Source organism: Cervus canadensis, chromosome 1, assembly GCF_019320065.1.
Source record: "Cervus canadensis isolate Bull #8, Minnesota chromosome 1, ASM1932006v1, whole genome shotgun sequence".
NCBI classification, from domain to species: domain Eukaryota; kingdom Metazoa; phylum Chordata; class Mammalia; order Artiodactyla; family Cervidae; genus Cervus; species Cervus canadensis.
Genome location: NC_057386.1, coordinates 125,319,557 through 125,339,946, shown reverse-complemented (window position 1 = coordinate 125,339,946; position 20,390 = coordinate 125,319,557). Strand labels below are relative to the sequence as shown.

Genomic DNA, 20,390 nt, shown 5'->3' with positions numbered 1-20,390 from the left:
TCTTGAATTCAAAAGCATATTCTATTAGTACATTCAATCCCAAATTAACCTATAAATCTAATGTAATTACCTCTTTTAAGCCATCAGAATAGACAAGAACAGTTTTATCTTCTTTCTTCAAAAGCTAAGATGAATAAGAAACATGGTTAGAATATTGGCTGTATCAGGTTCTCCATTCTGTGAATTAAAGTAAAAAATCATTTTTAAAAAGTAAATTGCACTGAACTCTGAGATGAGTAAAAAAATTATATATCTTAAAAACAATGCATTTTACGAAAACAGCTCACATTTTGCCCATCTGTTACACCTTGATTTTAAGGAATATAACTAGCAACAGTATTCATTCAAAGATCAGTGAGAAAAACAATCTATAGCAAAAAAAGGCATCATTTGGAACAGCAAAAAAAATTTAAAATGCACTTTAAAAAGATCACTGATGGAAAAACAATTCAGCTTTTTGGAAATTATTTCTTTTGCTTAAGACAAACTAACATGGACAAAAATTAGAAAAACTTACCCTGGTTTTGGCATAATTTAGCATTTCCTGGGTGGTTTCATAGGTTATCCACTGAGCCTCCAAGCAGTAATTCATCACAAACTCATCATCCTATTGCATAAATGCCAGACATGGTAAGGCAACGCAATGCTGATCATTTCATTATTCTGAATATTCTACTAAACAACAGGGAAAACCTACCTGGATTTTATGTAGATTTTCCTTAGCTTCATTTACAAGTTTTTGCCATTCAGTCTGCTCACTGGTGTCCGGAGAACTCAAAGCTAGCTTCTCCAATATATCATTTGATTTTACTTTGTAAACAAGCTGTAATATAAACATGCCACATCAAGAAACCTGAAGCAAAATAACACTTGTTGATGAAACCTTATGCTGTATGCTAAAAAAAGAAAAAAGTGAATATTCATGCAGTTCAAGAATAAGCACTGGTAAGAGACTACTACCAGCAGCTCTATGCCAATAAAATGGACAACTTGGAAGAAATGGACAAATTCTTAGAAAAGTATAACTTTCCAAAACTGAACCAGGAAGAAATAGAAGATCTTAACAGAGCCATCACAAGCAAGGAAATCAAAACCGTAATCAGAAATCTGCCAGCAAACAAAAGCCCAGGACCTGATGGCTTCACAGCTGAATTCTACCAAAAATTTAGAGAAGAGCTAACACCTATCTTACTCAAACTCTTCCAGAAAATTGCAGAAGAAGGTAAACTTCCAAACTCATTCTATGAGGCCACCATCACCCTAATTCCAAAACCAGACAAAGATGCCACAAAAAAAGAAAACTACAGGCCAATATCACTGATGAACATAGATGCAAAAATCCTTAACAAAATTCTAGCAAACAGAATCCAACAACATATTAAAAAAATCATACACCATGACCAAGTGGGCTTTATCCCAGGAATGCAAGGATTCTTTAATATCCGCAAATCAATCAATGTAATACACCACATTAACAAATTGAAAGATAAAAACCATATGATTATCTCAATAGATGCAGAGAAAGCCTTTGACAAAATTCAACACTCATTTGTGATTAAAACTCTCCAGAAAGCAGGAATAGAAGGAACATACCTCAACATAATAAAAGCCATATATGACAAACCCACAGCAAGCATTACCCTCAATGGTGAAAAATTGAAAGCATTTCCCCTGAAATCAGGAACAAGACAAGGGTGCCCACTCTCACCACTACTATTCAACATAGTGTTGGAAGTTTTGGCCACAGCAATCAGAGCAGAAAAAGAAGTAAAAGGAATCCAGATAGGAAAAGAAGAAGTGAAACTCTCGCTGTTTGCAGATGACATGATCCTCTACATAGAAAACCCTAAAGACTCTACCAGAAAATTACTAGAGCTAATCAATTAATATAGTAAAGTTGCAGGATATAAAATTAACACACAGAAATCCCTTGCATTCCTATATACTAACAATGAAAAAACAGAAAGAGAAATTAAGGAAACAATACCATTCACCATTGCAACAAAAAGAATAAAATACTTAGGAGTACATCTACCTAAAGAAACAAAAGACCAATACATAGAAAACTATAAAACACTGATGAAAGAAATCAAAGAGGACACAAACAGATGGAGAAACATACCGTGTTCATGGATTGGAAGAATCAATATTGTCAAAATGGCTATTCTACCCAAAGCAATCTATAGATTCAATGCAATCCCTATCAAGCTACCAACGGTATTTTTCACAGAACTAGAACAAATAATTTCACAATTTGTATGGAAATACAAAAAACCTCGAATAGCCAAAGTAATCTTGAGAAAGAAGAATGGAACTGGAGGAATCAACCTGCCTGACTTCAGACTCTACTACAAAGCCACAGTCATCAAGACAGTGTGGTACTGGCACAAAGACAGAAATATAGACCAATGGAACAGAATAGAAAGCCCAGAGATAAATCCAAGAACCTATGGACACCTTATCTTTGACAAAGGAGGCAAGGATATACAATGGAAAAAAGACAACCTCTTCAACAAGTGGCGCTGGGAAAACTGGTCAACCACTTGTAAAAAAATGAAACTAGAACACTTTCTAACACCATACACAAAAATAAACTCAAAATGGATTAAAGATCTAAATGTAAGACCAGAAACTATAAAACTCCTAGAGGAGAACATAGGCAAAACACTCTCCGACATAAATCACAGCAAGATCCTCTATGACCCACCTCCCAGAATATTGGAAATAAAAGCAAAACTAAACAAATGGGACCTAATGAAACTTAAAAGCTTTTGCACTACAAAGGAAACTATAAGTAAGGTGAAAAGACAGCCCTCAGATTGGGAGAAAATAATAGCAAATGAAGAAACAGACAAAGGATTAATCTCAAAAATATACAAGCAACTCCTGCAGCTCAATTCCAGAAAAATAAATGACCCAATCAAAAAATGGGCCAAAGAACTAAACAGACATTTCTCCAAAGAAGACATACAGATGGCTAACAAACACATGAAAAGATGCTCAACATCACTCATTATCAGAGAAATGCAAATCAAAACCACAATGAGGTACCATTACACGCCAGTCAGGATGGCTGCTATCCAAAAGTCTACAAGCAATAAATGCTGGAGAGGGTGTGGAGAAAAGGGAACCCTCTTACACTGTTGGTGGGAATGCAAACTAGTACAGCCACTATGGAAAACAGTGTGGAGATTTCTTAAAAAACTGGAAATAGAACTGCCATATGACCCAGCAATACCACTCTTGGGCATACACACTGAGGAAACCAGATCTGAAAGAGACATGTGCACCCTAATGTTCATCGCAGCACTATTTATAATAGCCAGGACATGGAAGCAACCTAGATGCCCATCAGTAGACGAATGGATAAGGAAGCTGTGGTACATATACACCATGGAATATTACTCAGCCATTAAAAAGAATTCATTTGAATCAGTTCTAATGAGATGGATGAAACTGGAGCCCATTATACAGAGTGAAGTAAGCCAGAAAGATAAAGAACATTACAGCATACTAACACATATATATGGAATTTAGAAAGATGGTAATGATAACCCTATATGCAAAACAGAAAAAGAGACACAGATGTACAGAACAGACTTTTGGACTCTGTGGGAGAAGGTGAGGGTGGGATGTTTTGAGAGAACAGCATGTATATTATCTATGGTGAAACAGACCAACGGCCCAGGAGGGATGCATCAGACAGGTGCTCGGGCCAGGTGCACTGGGAGGACCCAGGGGAATCCAGTGGGGGGAGGGAGGTGGGAGGGGGGATCGGGATGGGGAATCGGGATGGGGAATCGGGATGGGGAATCAGGATGGGGAATACATGTAACTCCATGGCTGATTCATGTCAATGTATGACAAAACCCACTGCAATGTTGTGACGTAATTAGCCTCCAACTAATAAAAATAATTGAAAAAAAAAAAAGAATAAGCACTGGGACTTTCCTGGTGGTCCAGTGGGTAAGACTACGTGCTCCTAATGCAGGGGGCCTGGGTTCAATCCCTGGTCAGGGAACTAGATCGCATAAACTGCAACTAAAGATTCCGAATGCCTAAACTAAGATCTGGTGTAGCCAAATAAATAAATAAAAATAAATATTAAAAAAAAAAAAAAGCATTAAAGAAGGTAACACTTAGATAACTGAAAGGTAATCCAGATTGCAAAGTTATGTAAATCATTTCTACTGCATCCTCACTAGACGTGACCAGTGGTGTACTAAGAGCTTTATGTGAATTATCTCAGTTACTAATTCTCATAAAAACTTAAGTAAGCATTTGAACCTCATCATAACTCTATGGGTAAATACTAAGATCCCTATTCTATGGCTGAAAAAACTTAAACTTTGGACTTCCCAAGTGCTCTGGTGGCTAAGAATTCACCTTCCATTGCAGGGGACTCAAGTTCAATGCCTGGTTAGGGAACTAAGATCCCTACGCCATGAGGCAACTAAGCCTGCATGGCACAACTAGAGAAGCCCATGAGCCACAACTACTGAGCCTGCACACTCTAGAGCCTGTATTCTGCAAGAAGCCCCCATGTGCTGCAACTAGAGAAAGCCAGCATGCTGCAATGAAGACCCAGCACACCCAAAAATAAATAAATAAATAAACAAAATAAAAATTTCGAAACTCCCTCCAAAAAACCTGAAACTCAAGAGAGGGTCTGAAATTATGTTGTTCAAAAATTAATAGAGGGACTTCCCTGGTGATCTAGCAGCTAAGATTCAGTGCTGACAATGAAGGGTGCCGAGGTTTGGTCCTGGTCAGAGATCTAGATCCCACATGCCACAAATAAAGACTTCGCACACTGCAACCAAAGATCCCACATACTGCAACTAAAGACTGAAGACCCTGTGTGCTGTGACTACGATCCAGTGCAGCCAAATTGATTAACTTTAATTTTTTTTAAAATAAATGGAGCTGGTTTTTAGAAGATGACCACACAATTATGTTTCATGTCTAGTTTTCCATCAAAGGTTATTTAGCAACTAGAAACAACTTGAATATAGACAAAGTCAAAATTTCAGGTTTCTTTTTTCTTTTAATTTTATTTAATTATCCTTTGGCCATGTGGCATGTGGTATCTGTTCCCTGACCAGGGATCGAACTACAGCCTCCTAGCTTTGAAAGCATGGAGTCTTAATCAATGGACTGCCAGGGAAGTACTTCAGGTTCCTTTCTTATAAACAAAATACCAATTTTAACATGGGCTTTCTGGTTCCGAAAGCTAAAAATGATATGTACACATGATGTACATATGAACACATGTACACCCATTTTTCTTAAAAGAGAAAATTTTAAAAAAAATGATATGAAAGAGTAGTTTCTATAGTTCCGTGTCTCTAGTACATGAAAACACCTTTCACAGGTTTTGATTTTTTGCTCTATTCACCTTTTTAAAAATTAGAAACTCAGATGTTAAAAAAGATAATAATATAACAAATACTTGTATATTTATCACTCAAATAAAAAAAAAAATAAAGCACATTACTTACAGGGGTTAATAGTCAGCTGCCTGTTGCTCTGGCTAAGCCATGAGAAAATCGCCATGGGAAAAGAATAAAAGCAAAATATAGCAATACAGCATAACCCAAATAAAAGTACATCGGGTTGATCAGTTGGGGCTGTCATGCCCTGCTAAGCTAAGGAAAAACATAGTGCGGACCTTGGAGCGCCAGGTCAGTGCAAGTTCAGAACACTGCTTGTGCACACACTAAGATGTTTTCCCAAGGCATATGCGGGTCTATGACCTCCAGCTTGGTGATAGCCCTTGTACAAGAAAATAACGAAGATAGTTTAAAGTAATCAATAAAATGGGAGACGTGACCGGGAACACAGGAGGCTGACTTCATTGTAACACAAGATACTTTCTGCTTGCCAAAACACTAAATAAAAGTGATGTGGCTCCAAGGAACAGGGCTCTTGACCCAAGAGGTCTTGAGTTCCCTGGTTCCATCTTTAAAACTTTAATTCTGTCTCTAGTTTCTTTTTCCCAAACTGCGTCGACCACTTTCGATCCCTACTTGCTGTGCTGGCCACAGAAATTACTAATATAGTTTAAGATCTCTTTCTATTCTTCTAAATACATCATCCTCCTTCCCTAAACTAGAAGTATCTGTTATCTTAATTTTGGTGGTTGTTATCCCACTAATTTACTTACTTCTTTACTCATAAACACTTTTAAACAATATATGGAATTCTTTTGTGTGTTTTAAAATGCTATGTTTAAAAACTTTTTATTTAATATTGGAGTATAGTTGATTAACAATGTGATAATTTCAGGTGTATGACAAAATGATTCAGTTATACATATGCACTGCATCTACTCTTTTTCAAGTTCTTTTCCCATTTAGGTTGTTACATAAAATAAAATGCTACATTTTTCCACTCCTTTTTTTTTTAAATTTGATTATGCCAGGTCTTCATGGCACATGGGATCTTTAGCTACAGCATGCAAGCTCTCAGTTGCAGTATATGGGGATCTAGTTCCCTAACCACAATCAAACCCGGGCCCCCTTCATTGGGATTACTGGAGTCTTAACCACTGGACCAGTGGGGAAGTCCCCAAAATGCTACATTTTTTAAACAACAAACAGGTGGATACTCACCATCCGCAAAGGAAATATTAGTTCTTCACTACCACTAGGCTTCCTCCTTCATTACTTACCACGACTTTTCAGGGGATATCAACGAATTCCTAATTACCAAATTCAACAACTTTCAGTTTTTATGCTTGATTTTATCAGTAATATTTGCAACTGCTGATCACTCCCCACTCAACTTTTTGTCTTTTGGCCACATCTCATGACTTATGGGACCATAATTCCCCCACCAAGGACTGAACCTAGGCCCTCAGCAGTGAAAGCAAAAAGCCCTAACCACTGGACTGCCAGGGATTCTCCTCCCTAAACTTCAGTTTCTTCTTCCTTGGCTTCTTCAATTGCACATTTGTGTGGGTTTCTTCCCGAATGTGTTCATCGCCTCTCTTCCTCTATATCCCGTGTGCTGGTGCCCTGTATCTCATACTCAGATCTCTTCTGACTCTCCACATTCTCCTTGAGAGGTCTGAGTCATTCCCCTGTGTTATCCACCTCCAGATTCAGCTCAGATCACTCTCTAGGTTCCTATCAGAGAGCCTCATTTTATAAGATCCCTTACATGCAATGTTTTTTTCCAACATATAATTTTATTTATTAATTATTTATTATTAATTTTTGGGCTATGCTGGGTCTTTGTTGCTGTGAGGGCTTTTCTCTAGTTGCAGTGAGTGGGGGCTACTCTCTGCATGGACCTTTCATTGTAGTGGCTTCTCTTGTTGGGGAGTATGGGCCTTAGGGCACACAAGGCTTCAGCAGTTGCGGCTCCCCAGTTCCAGAGCACAGGCTCCGTAGTTGCAGCTCACGGGCTTAGGTGCTGCTCCCTGGCATGTGGGATCTTCCCGGATCAGGGATTGAACCTCTATCTCCTGCATTGGCAGCAGATTCTTTACCACTGAGCCACTAGGGAAGTCACACATGCAATGTTCATAAGGCAGAACCCTTTATATGCTATCCCTAACTTTTTCACGACACTCTTCATTTTTAAGTCATATCATCACATTCCAACTAGTGTGCTGAGCAGAGACCTGCAAGACCCTTCCCGACATTATCACCCCCTGTTTGATCACGGAGCCCCACTGCTTCTACCTTCTACACACCTCTCTTGGCCTTCCCTCCTGTATGTCTCTACCTTGCTGCACTGGTTCAGTCTTCCAACTGAGATATGGGTTCAACCCCATTATCAATTTCCCCTCTTTATACAGTGAAATTCTTAGGAGCTCCCCATCACCTGCAGAACAAAACCTAAATCCTCTGCACACAAAGCCCTCCAGACTCTGACCTTCTTCTCCATCGTCACCTTTTCTTTCTATGCACATTGAAACTACATGCTAGTCCTGACTAATTACTAGGAGTTCCTGGAAACTATAAGACTCCCTTACTTTCTTTTTAACATCTATGCGAATTTCTTTTTAATAAGGGATGAATTTTTCTTTTTTAAGTTTTCACTGAATTTGTTACAGTGTTGTTTCTGTTCCATGCTTTGGTTTTACAGCGTCCAGGCAAGCGGGATCCTAGCTCCCTGACCAGCAACCCCATTCCTGTTTTGGTTGGCGAAGCCCCAACCACTGGTTTGCCAGGAAAGTTCCATCCCTCACTTTCTTCATGTGTCCTAATACTTAGAATTCCCTTCCTCTCCCAGGACTATTAGGAATATCTTCAAGATCTGACATAAAATTACCTCCTCCAGGAAGTCTTCCCACCCTACTTAAAAGTTCAATACCTCCTTTGAATCCCTTACGCTCCTTTGGTCGTATCTTAATTACAGGTCTGATCACACTGAATTTCAATCATGTTTTACCTGTTTGTCTCCTCAGCCTCTAGTACATGAAGAAATGCTTTCAATGAATGAATGAATACATGAATAATTACCTCAACATCTAGTCCAAACTGAATGGCAAAGCTCTCAGCTTCAGCAAATCTGTGTTTGTGAAGTAACCGACTCAATCTGAAAAATTGAAAAGAAATTTCAGTAAAATTTTTATTAATCAGGGAATTCAAGTCTTCCATTAAGGGGTGAGGCTCAAAAGAAAAGGAGAAGTTACCTGTTTTCTGGTAAAGCTTCTGTAAGACATCTGAGTGCTAAAACGGAGACTGAGTCTTCAGACAGACTGAAAAAAACGTTTCAATATTGACATTTGTCATTTAATATTAGTAAGTAAATTTTAACTGTGCTGTTATTTAATGATGTATCTGATAAACAAAATGTGACCTACCTTGGATCATTTTTGCAAATTCCTTCCAGAAGGTAAATGGTATCCTACAAGAGCAAAAACATGCTTCAAATTGAGAAACAGAAATAATCCACTTTATAGTTACTAGAGTAACAGCTGGTTTAGGCAGAAATTATCCATCAATGGATTCTAAAATTACTGAGAAAAACTGTTGAGGAAAAGAATATATTCCCATAGTCTCTAAACAGTACCACAGAAATTACTTACTTACCAGGGGGAACGTGTACCTTTACAAGGAAGAAATCTGGCAGATCTTCTTTAACCAAGTGATCAAATTTAATAGCACCAATAACAAGATGAGTAAACTTGAGTCCCTTAACGTGATCCAGTCAGGACACAATATCACCTATGCAGGATCCTGGCCAGAAAAGCTTAGCACAAATCTAATCATGATGAGGCTGACAGATCCAAATGGAGGAACATTCAACCATTCTACTAGTACTCAAGAAAATGTGTCGGAAAAGACCAAAATAAGACTAAGTAAGTTTAGAGATTAAAGTAAACCACCATGTGACCACAATAAAATTCAATTTGCGATGCTTGACTGAATCCTAGGTCAGGGGAAAAAAAAAGTTCTCAAGTAATTGGCACTATTGGTAAAATTTGAATTTGGATGGCATATTTCACAATAATATTGCATTACTGTTAAATGTTGTGAGTGTGATGACTATGTTTTAGAAGAATGGCTTGACTCTTTAGGAGATACCTGCTAAAACTAGAGATGAGAAGTTATGATGTCTGCAAGTAATTTCCAAATGGTTTGGAAAAAATACAGGGCATGTATATAAAAAAGAGATGAAACATAGTAAAAAAAAATTTTTAGGATAAAATTTTTAGTTAAAAAATAAATTATTTTTTGTTAAAATTATTTAAATTTACCTTATTTTATTATTAAATTTATTATTATTTAGTTAATATTTTTAGTTAGAAAATTAAGTAAAAAGTGATAACCTCTCCCAAATTAACAATCATTTATATTCCCTGTGATCAGACAAGAAAATTGAATATGCAATTGACTGATGTCTTAGTCAATTAATTATCTTGTCTTTTTAAATGAAAACTGACCTCCTACAAATAAATGTATTACAGGACCTCTGATAACAATAAATATGGTTAGAAACCTGAGATCTATCCAGGTATTCCACTAGGTTCCACTCATTCTTGACTCAGTTAATCTTAATTGTTTTTGTTGTTGTTGCTATAAAGTAGTTCAAAATACATGTCACCTTACCGTGCTAATTCCTGTTTGGACCAGAGAGGAAATACTAGATACTTCCAAAGAATACAGTATTTCCATTGCAGGTAATGAATAGACCACAAGGTTTTTCATCTAAGAAAAATAGGACAGCAATGAATTTCTTAGGTCAATATAAACCTACAAGCACAAGATAGCACTTCACAATCCAGGACATAGATGAAAACATTTGATACAATGTTAAATGAAAATATAAGTAAATTTGTTACTGTATCATTTAAAGGTTACATATAAAATTACATCCTATCCCATCTTCTAAATCTGTTACCTGGAGTCCATTTTACAATTTAAACTAAGGCCAATGTAATTCGGAAGGCAAATGTAAATGTAAGGCAAATGTAACTAAGGCAAATGTAATTCCTCAGTGTCAGAACTATGAAATATCACTATAATAAGCATTTTCTTGTGGAAATGCTCCAATTAAAGTATGGAACAGAGATTTATACCATTTTCTCATTTAGATGAGAAAAAAGACCTCTCTGCAGGGTTATTTCTGATCTGTCAAGTACATGTGTGAAGTAAGAGCTAATATATTGTGAGCACTACTTAACAACTAGTTTTGTATTAATGCTATTTCTAACACATAATATGGACAAATGTGAAATAAATTCTCCCAAACCTTCTTATTAGTAGTCGTTGTCAGAGCCACTAATTTGAGATTTGTAATCCCTTGCCTGAAAGAGAAAAGAAGGTTTAAGTGAATCACATAAGCCAGTTGCTAGACATAAGCTAAGTCAAAGTGATATCCTTGTATAAAAATTTATTCACACAGAAGATAATGAATTTGGCTTCTCAGTGTTTATGGCCTAGACTGACACTCTTTCTAACACACTCACTTGGAGGTTTTTGTGTTACCTATTTGTTCTTAATGGCTAACAATGAAATGGTCTTTACCCCGTCAGTCTGTTCACAGTGCTATTTGGAATGTAACACATAATGGGGCTTCCCTGGCGGCTCAGCTGGTAAAGAATCCGCCTGAAATGCGGGAGACCTAGGTTCGATCCCTAAATTGAGAAGATTCCCTGGAGCAGGGAAGGCTACCCACTCCAGTATTCTGGTCTGGAGAATTCCATGGACTGTATAGACCACGGGGTAGCAAAGATCTGATCAGAACCAGGCAAGAAACCTAGTTCTAACAGAAGGGAAATCAATGTGAGTGTCATAATGTACCAGGTGACTGATGAAGGTGACTCCGCTTCTGTGGTGAGAAGAAACTCTTCTACATGAAGGACAGGCCAGTTCCATATGGGAGTTAGGGTGTAAACATCCCATAAGCTCAACACGTTCTGCAAAAGAGACATTTCATTGATACATCCTCTTAATGACTAAAAATTTACATTTGGGAATCTATCTTTTGATATGTAACTGAAATAAAATACAATACACAAGACAGTAATTCAGCCCAGCTAAAGTCCTTGTCTTGGTTAAGTTTAACAACACTTCCACTGTTAAATATAATACCAAGTGAAAATACTTAAGGCAAAGGATCAGAAACATACCTCGGTATCAAGAACAAAAAGTAGGTTGTCTATAAGCTGGAACTTCTTTGCACCTACAAAAGAGAAAGCAAGGTGTGTAAGGACTATGTTTCTGGGTTACATATTGCCATATTTAAGCCGGTAAATAACATACTTATGAAAAGGCAGAACTACACTTAAACAAGAAGTTTCCATTCCCATTTATTCCCTCCCCTCTACTTTTCTGGATGACTACTAAAACAAAAAACCTTCCAAAATGAAGAGTAACTACTGCAACACTCCAAGAAGTCAAATATGCAGACAATCAGAATAATAAGCTGGCTTGTTTGCAAGAGTTATTTGGTAAAATGGCCCACATGCTAGACTTAGCATAGTGACATGAAAATAACAACTCATTTTCAATTACCAAAAGTAGTTTCATTAACTTGTTTTTACCTTTGATAATCTCTGAATCAATAACACTCTTAACTGTCATCCCTTTCCTCGAAGAATCTGGCTCCCATTTTGAGAATGCACAACTGCCAGTTCCCTATAGCAGTGAAAACAGTATGTCAATTACAAACTTGGTTTTTAGACCCAAGTTCTCTTCCAAGTAGAAACATCAAAGTTGTACATGACTAATTTCAAAATATATTTATATATATTCAAGCTCAGCTAGCTGTATCATCCAGTTCCTCTCTTAAGTTTTCAAGAGAACAGAATTGAAAGAACAGTGAACTCCTACCACATGAACATTTAATAAGGAGCAGGCATGTTCAGGCAACTTAGAGACACCAGATAAGCTTTAAGACTTCCTCTAGAATTATGAGATAAATACAGTGCTTGATGAAGTATTGTCATTAAAATAACTACTATTTGAAAAAAACTCATATTCATTTCAAATTATTTGAAGCCCGATGAAATACTGAACAGGATACACTAGATGGGGAAAAATGCCTGCTTAATATATAAATTTGGCAAGCAAAAATGTTCTAAATGCTGTAATAATATAATTCAATGGAGAATTTTTGCCTACTCCTTGAATATGATATTAGATGTTTTGTTTGCTGCTGTTGCACTCATAGCTGAAGCGAAAAGTGAAAGTGTTAGTTGCTCAACTCTTTGCAACTCCATGGACTACAGCCCATCAGGCTCCTCTCCATGGAATTCTCCAGGCAAGAATATTGGAAGTCACTTCCTTCTTCAGTGGATCTTCTGGACCCAGGGATCGAATCCAGGTCTCCTGTATTACAGGCAGATTCTTTACCATCTGAGTCACCAGGGAAGCCCTAACTGAAAGACATGCTAAATGTCAGGTAGAGATTTGTGAAAATAAAGATGCAATAGTTTTTCCGATGTAGAAACTTAGTTAACTTAAATTTCATGACCTTTATTCTCTAATTTCCCTGTTTCTGCTATACACTACAAATTCATAATTTTACCAAAACTATGTTTTAATGAAACATTTCAGAAAAAGAAATTTGAAATTTTATAAAAAAAGAATTACCCCAATTATCACAGGGATTTCGCTTGCTAAATCACCAGCCACAAGATTGAGACAACCGAGAGTATGATAATTCTCAGTAGAAATAAAGCTGGACTTGATTTGTCCTTGTAACTGCAAGATTTAAAAAAATAAGAATGTTATATATATATTCCATAGTCCAAACTCCTTGGAAAGATTGATAAAAATCAGTTAAACCAACAGTTACAAATGTACCTTTTAATGGGAATGTCATTAAAATGTTTCATTATGCTAATTCCCCAAAATCAACCATTAGACAATTATGCAAACACTTTCTTAAACTGGCATTTAAGTTTTAACAAGGCAGTGTGGTTTTGTCTTACCTTCTTAGCTGTATTGACGTCTGCCTTTTCAATCGCTGCATGAAAAAGAGAAAGTAGGCTAAATTTATACTATGACATAAAATACATAGGAGTCTCCCCTTTTGTGTCAAGATGAAATTATATACAATCTAGTGAGAAGAACAACTGGTCAGAAATTAATAAAGTGCTGGTGACTTTTCAATTTTGCCCTTGACCAAAGAAATAAACTGTGATGACATGTTGTACTCAGGGCACCAGCCAGCATGTCTTACAACCCTTACAGTGCCTCTCCACACGTTCGCTCACCAGGGTTCTTCCTATTCAGAGAGTCTTCTCCCTGCCCCAACTCTCCTAGTCAAGCTCTGAAGTGCTACCTGTGATGTCTTCATCACTTTGCACTCCCTTTTGGAAGAGCTGTTTCACTTGTCCAGCTCCTTCATCAACCTTTAGAGAACCATGTATCTTAAATCTCCTCATATCCCCAGGATCTGGCACATTCTTAGCACATGTATGCATGTGTGCTAAATCACTTCAGTTGGGTCCTACTCTTTATGACCTTTGTGACCCTATGGACTGTAGCCCACCAGGCTCCTCTGTCCATGGGATTCTCCAGGCTAACATACTGGAGTGGGCTGTCATGCCCTCCTGCAGGGGATATTCCCAACCCAGGGATCAAACTATTACCTCCTATGTCTCCTGCACTGGCAGGCGGGTTCTTCACCACTAGTGCCACCTGAGAAGCCCTCTTAGCACATAGTAGATCTTTAAAAAAAAAATTGTTGAATACATATCTGGAATCAATTCCTCAATCTCTGCCAGTTCAGAGGGATATAAGATCCACACGATTCACTAACACACTCTAGATTACTGCTCTGTATTATTAACACACAATCATTTCAGTTTACAGGTTCATTCATTCCAGCAAAAAGCATTTATTACTACGCTAGCATATTGCCCGTCTCTCCAACTAAGTTGTAAAGTCGTCGAAGGCTATGAATAAATATTTCTTCAGATTCTGTTGCAGCCCTAACTTGGAGAATATGTATATTACAAATACTCAAAGTATACCCAGTATCAAAGAATGTAGTTACACTAAAATATTCTCAAAGAGAGTATATTAAAATTGCTTGGAAAACTCATAAGAAATATTGCTGTGCGGCTTCCCTGGTAACTCAGTGGTAAAGAATATGCCTGCCAATCCAGGAGACGCAGGTTCAATCCCTGGTTTAGGAAGATCCCGAATGCCGAGAAGCTACTGAGCCTGCACTCTACAGCTCGGGAGCCGCGACTACTGAAGCCCATGCGCCCTTAGAGCCCGTGTTCCACAGGAAAAGAAGCCACAGCAACGAACAGCCTGCACATCACAACTGGAGAGCAGAACTCCTGAGCTCTGTACGTAGAGAAAGCACATGCTCAGCAATGAAGACACAACCAACAAACAGTGTAACAGTGCCAACAAAAAATAAATAAAATTATTGATTAAAAAAAAGAGCCCTTTGCTCAAAAAAAAATTCGCTGCAAATCAGTAATAAGAAAATATTACATTACTTACCTTGTTGAATTTTTACAAGCTGAAGGTTCGTAATACAAAAAAGTCCATTGTTTGTAAGAAGCAGCATATAGTAGGTATCTATTAAAATAAAATCAAGCCAGCTTCTTTAAAAGGCACATCAATATAAAATTTAAACCAGAGTCTGGATCTAGCTTAAAAATATGTCCATTTGCTCATTTAAAGTCTAATAACCAAATGATATAGTAGCAATACAGATAAAAGTTATTTATAAAGAGTTGGTAAATTATCTGCAAAAACAAAATTACTTCTTTGAAACTTATAAACCAAACTTCATTTACCAGAAAAAAATAATCTCAGCTACATCAAAATAAAGTCCAGTTAACATGTGTTAAAAAGAAGTATAATAAAAAATAAAAAAAATAAAAAAAAGAAGTATAATAAATACACTAAAATCCATAAGAACATTTTTAAAGAATATTATGTATCCTTAATTATCTATAGAACTCTTAAAACTGTAAAAAGTTTAGGATATATTATTTAAGAAGAGTTAACATTTAAGCCTCTGAAAAGATCTAAAATAAACTTATTTTTTAAAACAATATTAATTGCACCTCAAAAGTCTAACTTTGTGTAAGTGTTAGTCACTCAGTCATGTCTGACTCTTTGTGACCCCATGGACTGTAGCCCGCCAGGCTCCTCTGTCCATGGGGATTCTCCAGGCAAGAATACTGGAGTGGGTTGCCATTTCCTCCTCCAGGGGATCTTCCCAACCCAGGGATCGAACCCAGGTCTCCTGCATTGCAGGTGGGTTCTTTACCAACTGAGCCACCTAGCGCAAATTTATTTACCTAATATATTAAGTACAGATCTGATTTTTTGACTGAACATTATTAAGAAGATATTTAAAAAGAAATTTAAAAACTTACCCTCATTTGAACTATCTTTCTCAATAACAAGATTCCGGTAAGTACACTGATTTTCATCGTTAGCTTTCTGAACAAAAGCCTAATTACAAATTAATATCAAATGATAAGATTAAACACAGAAAAATACAATCAAAGATTATTTTCTTTAAACTCAAGGGTTATCAATTATCATTAGCAATAATTCTACTTATATCCCAAACATTTTAGTCTTGAAATGGAAAACTATTTTGGATAAGTATACAGTCTTCAAACTGTAATTTTCCAGCTTTGCACTTATGTCCTATGTTTAGTGGATTAAAAAATGTTGCCTGCCATATCAGCAAACAAAGGATGCTGCAGCCACATCCAGCCATGAGGGAACTCAGGATAGATATGAACAGGCTGCCCACTGGCCAGCCCTTAGCCACGGCAGCTACTCCCAAGTGTACACCAAGGGCACTCTGGATGGGGAAGCACCTGACTCTGGCCCTGGATAGTAAAGGTGCATGTATCAAAGGAATGATTTGAGTGAGCCCACTCGTGCATCTTCCCATACACAGAAAACATTAAATTCATTAACCCGAGATACCTGATTTTCTTTAGTTAACAGTACTCTTTTGATGTTCCGACTATATGGTCTGTCTTGCAAAACTCCTATATATCCTAGCTCCTCCCTTACTTCTTCAGAGCAGTCCCTCAGAGCTATCTTGAGAGACTGCCTCCCAGGCTTGAAGTTCTCAGAAAGTCCACCCAATAAAACATAATTCTCAACTTTTAGGTTGTGCATTTTTTCAGTTTCTAAGCTATGATTCTTAAATTCAATGTTAAGAAACATTACTCTTTTAATTTAAAACACAAATCAAGCAATGCTTTGCTAGAGTTTTTAGCTAAGAGATAATTTAGAATTTAGATAATGGAGATGAAAAACGTAACAAGGTCTTACATTGGTGAGTAATGTTAGCTTTGATGTTACATGAATAAGATGTAAGTTGCCACTTCTCTCCCCAACCAAAAGAAACTTTCCTCCTTGACACAGGCCAACTACGTCCACTTCAGTATCTGAAAATTTCAAATCAAAGTTATGCCAAGCTTCCTCCAAAAATGTTCATTTTCAATACAAAGAATTGCAAATTTTGTTATTTAAAGTCAACTATTTAAGAAGCTTCTTTTAAATATTTCAGGAAAGTAGTGATTAATGTCAAAAGGAATGCTACTGACTCTTAGTCAATAAATATTTGCTGAGCACTGAATATAGGCTAAGCATTGTTCAAGGCCTTTTGTATACATCTGAGAATATTACCAAGAGTCCCACCTTTATGGAACTCAAATGCTAAGGCAGAAATAGATGATAAACAGTCAGCATAACATTCTAATTATATGACACAAACAAAGGTGATACAGAGGAGGGAAACAGAGCTCGGAAGAGCCATGTGGTATTAATTGGCGTGCTCAGGACAGCTCCCTTTGTTAAGGTCAGATCTGAACAAAAATTTGAAGGAGGTGAGAAAGCTTTTGTCTGCACAACAGAAAGAAGGCCAGGAGGAAGTGAAGACTGCAAGGGGAAGACTAAGACAAAAGGCAGTAGAACGTAAATCGTTTATAACTAAAATTATTCATTAGCAGTATCTGTACACAGAGTACTATACGTAGACAGTCTCACTTTCCATCAGTGAAACCGAATCCTGTGGCCCCATCAGGGCAGATATGCTAAGATTCCACAAAATATGGATTGTCCTCCTACATGTTGAGATCAAGATTTTGATCTCACGTGCATTACCTTCTGATTCCTTTCCAGCTAAGTTCTGTTTTAAAATTAATCATTAATTTTCAGCTGTTCTCAAACACTTCAATTTCTCTCAAAATTTCAGAAAAAGTTTCACAATATTTTCACCTATTTTCCAACAAAACCACTGACTTGTTTGTCCCTTAGTTTACTGTTAAGTCCATATTTGCATATACATACTTAAAGCTCTTTAATGCAATAGGAATTCATTCATATGCACTTTTTAAACATTTATAGTGCTAGAAGTATTCAAATATCTCCTGATGGTATTGAAATTATGCACAAGATCCAGGAACTTGAACATGCGTGTGTGCTAAGTCGATTTAGTCATGTCTGACTCTGTGACTCATGGACTGTAGCCCACCAGGCTCCTCTGTCCATGGGATTCTCCAGGCAGTACTGGAGTGGGTTGCCATGCCCTCCTCCAGGGGATCTTCCTGACCCAGGGATCAAACCCATGTCTCCTGCATTACAGGTGGATTCTTTACCGCTGAGCCACCAGGGAAGCCCAGTTTTCTACTAACACAAAAACCATGCAAATCAACTGTTGCTCTCCTGGTATGCTTTTCCCTAGACTTATTGACAGAAAGGATCATCTCAGTATCCTTTCCACCTGGTACTGAGCACACAGTACTCAAGATTCATTTCTTAAAATCAGTTTAATTTCAAGTCTTCTAAATAATGGAGTAAAGAAAAGGCAATGCTGTAGAAATTGGTAGCAAGATATAGTTGACTTCCAATTTGTTTACTGCATTATGTTAGACTTACCAAATATAAGATGTAACTGAAGAGATCTACAAATACTGTCCAACAGTATCACTGATTGATCTGCCACAATAATAAACCCATCACTTAAGCTGCATGCTTGTATTTTTGGATTTAATGAGGCCTGGGGGAGGGAAAAATAAGACTAAAATAAAGCATTTTTATACACATTTAACAACAGTTATCAACAATGTCATCACAGTCCTAAACAACCAAGTTTAAAACTTCACTTGACAGGCCTCTTTTCTTGAGCCCATATAACTGCTTAGTCAAGCTTTCCTTTTTTTTTTTTAATGTTTATTTATTTATTTGGCTGCACCATGTCTTAGTTGTGGCACACAGGATCCTAGATCTTTTTGTGGCATGCAGGGTCTTTAGTTGTAGCATGCGAACTCTGAGTTGCAGCATATAGGATTTAGTTCCCTGACCAGGGATTGAACTGCATTGGGAACGTAGAGTCTTAGCCACTGGACCATCAGGGAAGCACCAAGCTTTTCTTTCTATGATATATCTTGAATCCCATCAGAACCTGAAACAGGGAAATAGTCCAGGGTTGCTTCTGTTGTTGTTGCTCAGTCTTAAAGTCATGTCCAAGTCTTTGCGACCCTGTGGGCTGCAGCACGCCAGGCTCCTCTATCTTCCGTAGTACAGGGCAAACAATTCCCAAGTACAAGCCTTTGTTTCCTAAGGGTCGACCTTACACTTGGAGAAACCAGCAGGTGTTAACATAAATGAATAAACCAATATTGGCATAAAGTCTCAGTGTCTGGGCTACAACAGGGAGGGGGGCTGTGGTGTACTGTGAAATGAAGGACACAAGGCCCTACAGAAACTAGAGTCAGCAAAATGAAAGCCCCATGGAAATGAGACCCTGGCATGGCCACAGCTTCCAATTTACCAAGAAAATCTGCATCTTTATGTGAAATATTCTAAATTTTAAATACTGGCAGCTCAGTCAACATTTTAAAAAACACTGTAAGCCAAATATGAGTCTCCAGTTTGCAGCTTCTGTTGATTAGAGCTTCCCACACATATGTACCTTAAAGCAGTTGGACAGCTCAGTGGTTGAGAATGCTGTCACTTACTACCTGAGTCATCTCAGGCAAATGCCTCAACTCTCTAGTAAACCAGAAACAATAATAATAATGCCTACAACACTGGCTGGTTTGGAGTCATGAATTAATTCATATAAAGGGCTTAGATCCTGATGCTGGGAAAGCTCAAGGAGAGGAGAAGCAGGTGACAGAGGATGAAATGGTTGTATGACATCACTGACTCAATGGACACGAGTCTGAGCAAACTCGGGGAGACAGTGAAGGACAGGGAAGCCTGGCATGCTGCAGTCCATGGGGCTGCAAAGTGTCGGAGACGACTGAGCTGCTGCACAACAGCACAGGGCTTGGAAGGGAACCTAGCCTGTAGCATATGCTCATTAAATCCGTTCATGTTATTTCTGTTTCAGTGGCCACCTCCTGCAGGTGTAATTCTTGAAAACTACATTCTGATTCCTCTTATACTCTTAACCTCTTCAAACTGAAAAGTTACACCAAAGAAGAAACTGTGCTACACCTCCCAGGGTTCTAACCCAGGCTGTTTTCTCTGTCTGGATTGCGAACCTTGAGACATTTTTTTTTTTTTTTTGCCGCACCATGCAACAGGATTTTAATTCCTCACCAGGGATGAACCTGTGCCTGCTGCATTGGGAGCATAAAGTCTTAACCACTGGACCACAAGGAAAGTCCATTTTCTTTTTCTAGTTTCTTAACTGGAAACTTAAGATTATTGACTTTAGATTTTTCTTCTTTTCTAATATATGCATGCAGTTTCCCTCTAAGAACCGATTTGGCTGCATTCCACATATTTTGGTTAAGTTGTGCTTTCATTTCCCCTTCTTTTTCTGAAGGCCCAAATCAGATGCTAGTTTATGAAACACTCCTTAGATTGTCCCAACCCAACTCCATTCTCTGAACTCCTACTACATGTACTGTCTGTACCATTCATTTGGTATTTGGCACACACTGACTTGCACAGTTTAGGTATCTTTTATTG

General features: G+C 37.6%; 1 protein-coding gene across 2 annotated transcripts in view; it reads right to left on the bottom strand.

Annotated features, from left to right (window-relative positions):
- The window catches only part of KNTC1 (kinetochore associated 1), a 73,072-nt gene that overhangs the window by 48,961 nt on the left and 3,721 nt on the right, over positions 1–20,390 (bottom strand). For both annotated transcript variants that reach the window (XM_043441745.1, XM_043441756.1), the window contains exons 3-19: positions 18,345–18,465; positions 16,737–16,852; positions 15,815–15,893; positions 14,928–15,005; positions 13,397–13,431; positions 13,056–13,166; positions 12,005–12,098; positions 11,591–11,643; positions 11,262–11,377; positions 10,711–10,765; positions 10,068–10,166; positions 8,819–8,862; positions 8,648–8,713; positions 8,475–8,550; positions 698–823; positions 518–607; positions 71–124 (exon numbers count right to left, since the gene is read on the bottom strand). In XM_043441745.1, coding sequence (XP_043297680.1) covers positions 71–124; positions 518–607; positions 698–823; positions 8,475–8,550; positions 8,648–8,713; positions 8,819–8,862; positions 10,068–10,166; positions 10,711–10,765; positions 11,262–11,377; positions 11,591–11,643; positions 12,005–12,098; positions 13,056–13,166; positions 13,397–13,431; positions 14,928–15,005; positions 15,815–15,893; positions 16,737–16,852; positions 18,345–18,465 — 1,413 coding nt within the window. The remainder of the gene's footprint in view (positions 1–70; positions 125–517; positions 608–697; positions 824–8,474; positions 8,551–8,647; positions 8,714–8,818; positions 8,863–10,067; positions 10,167–10,710; positions 10,766–11,261; positions 11,378–11,590; positions 11,644–12,004; positions 12,099–13,055; positions 13,167–13,396; positions 13,432–14,927; positions 15,006–15,814; positions 15,894–16,736; positions 16,853–18,344; positions 18,466–20,390) is intronic.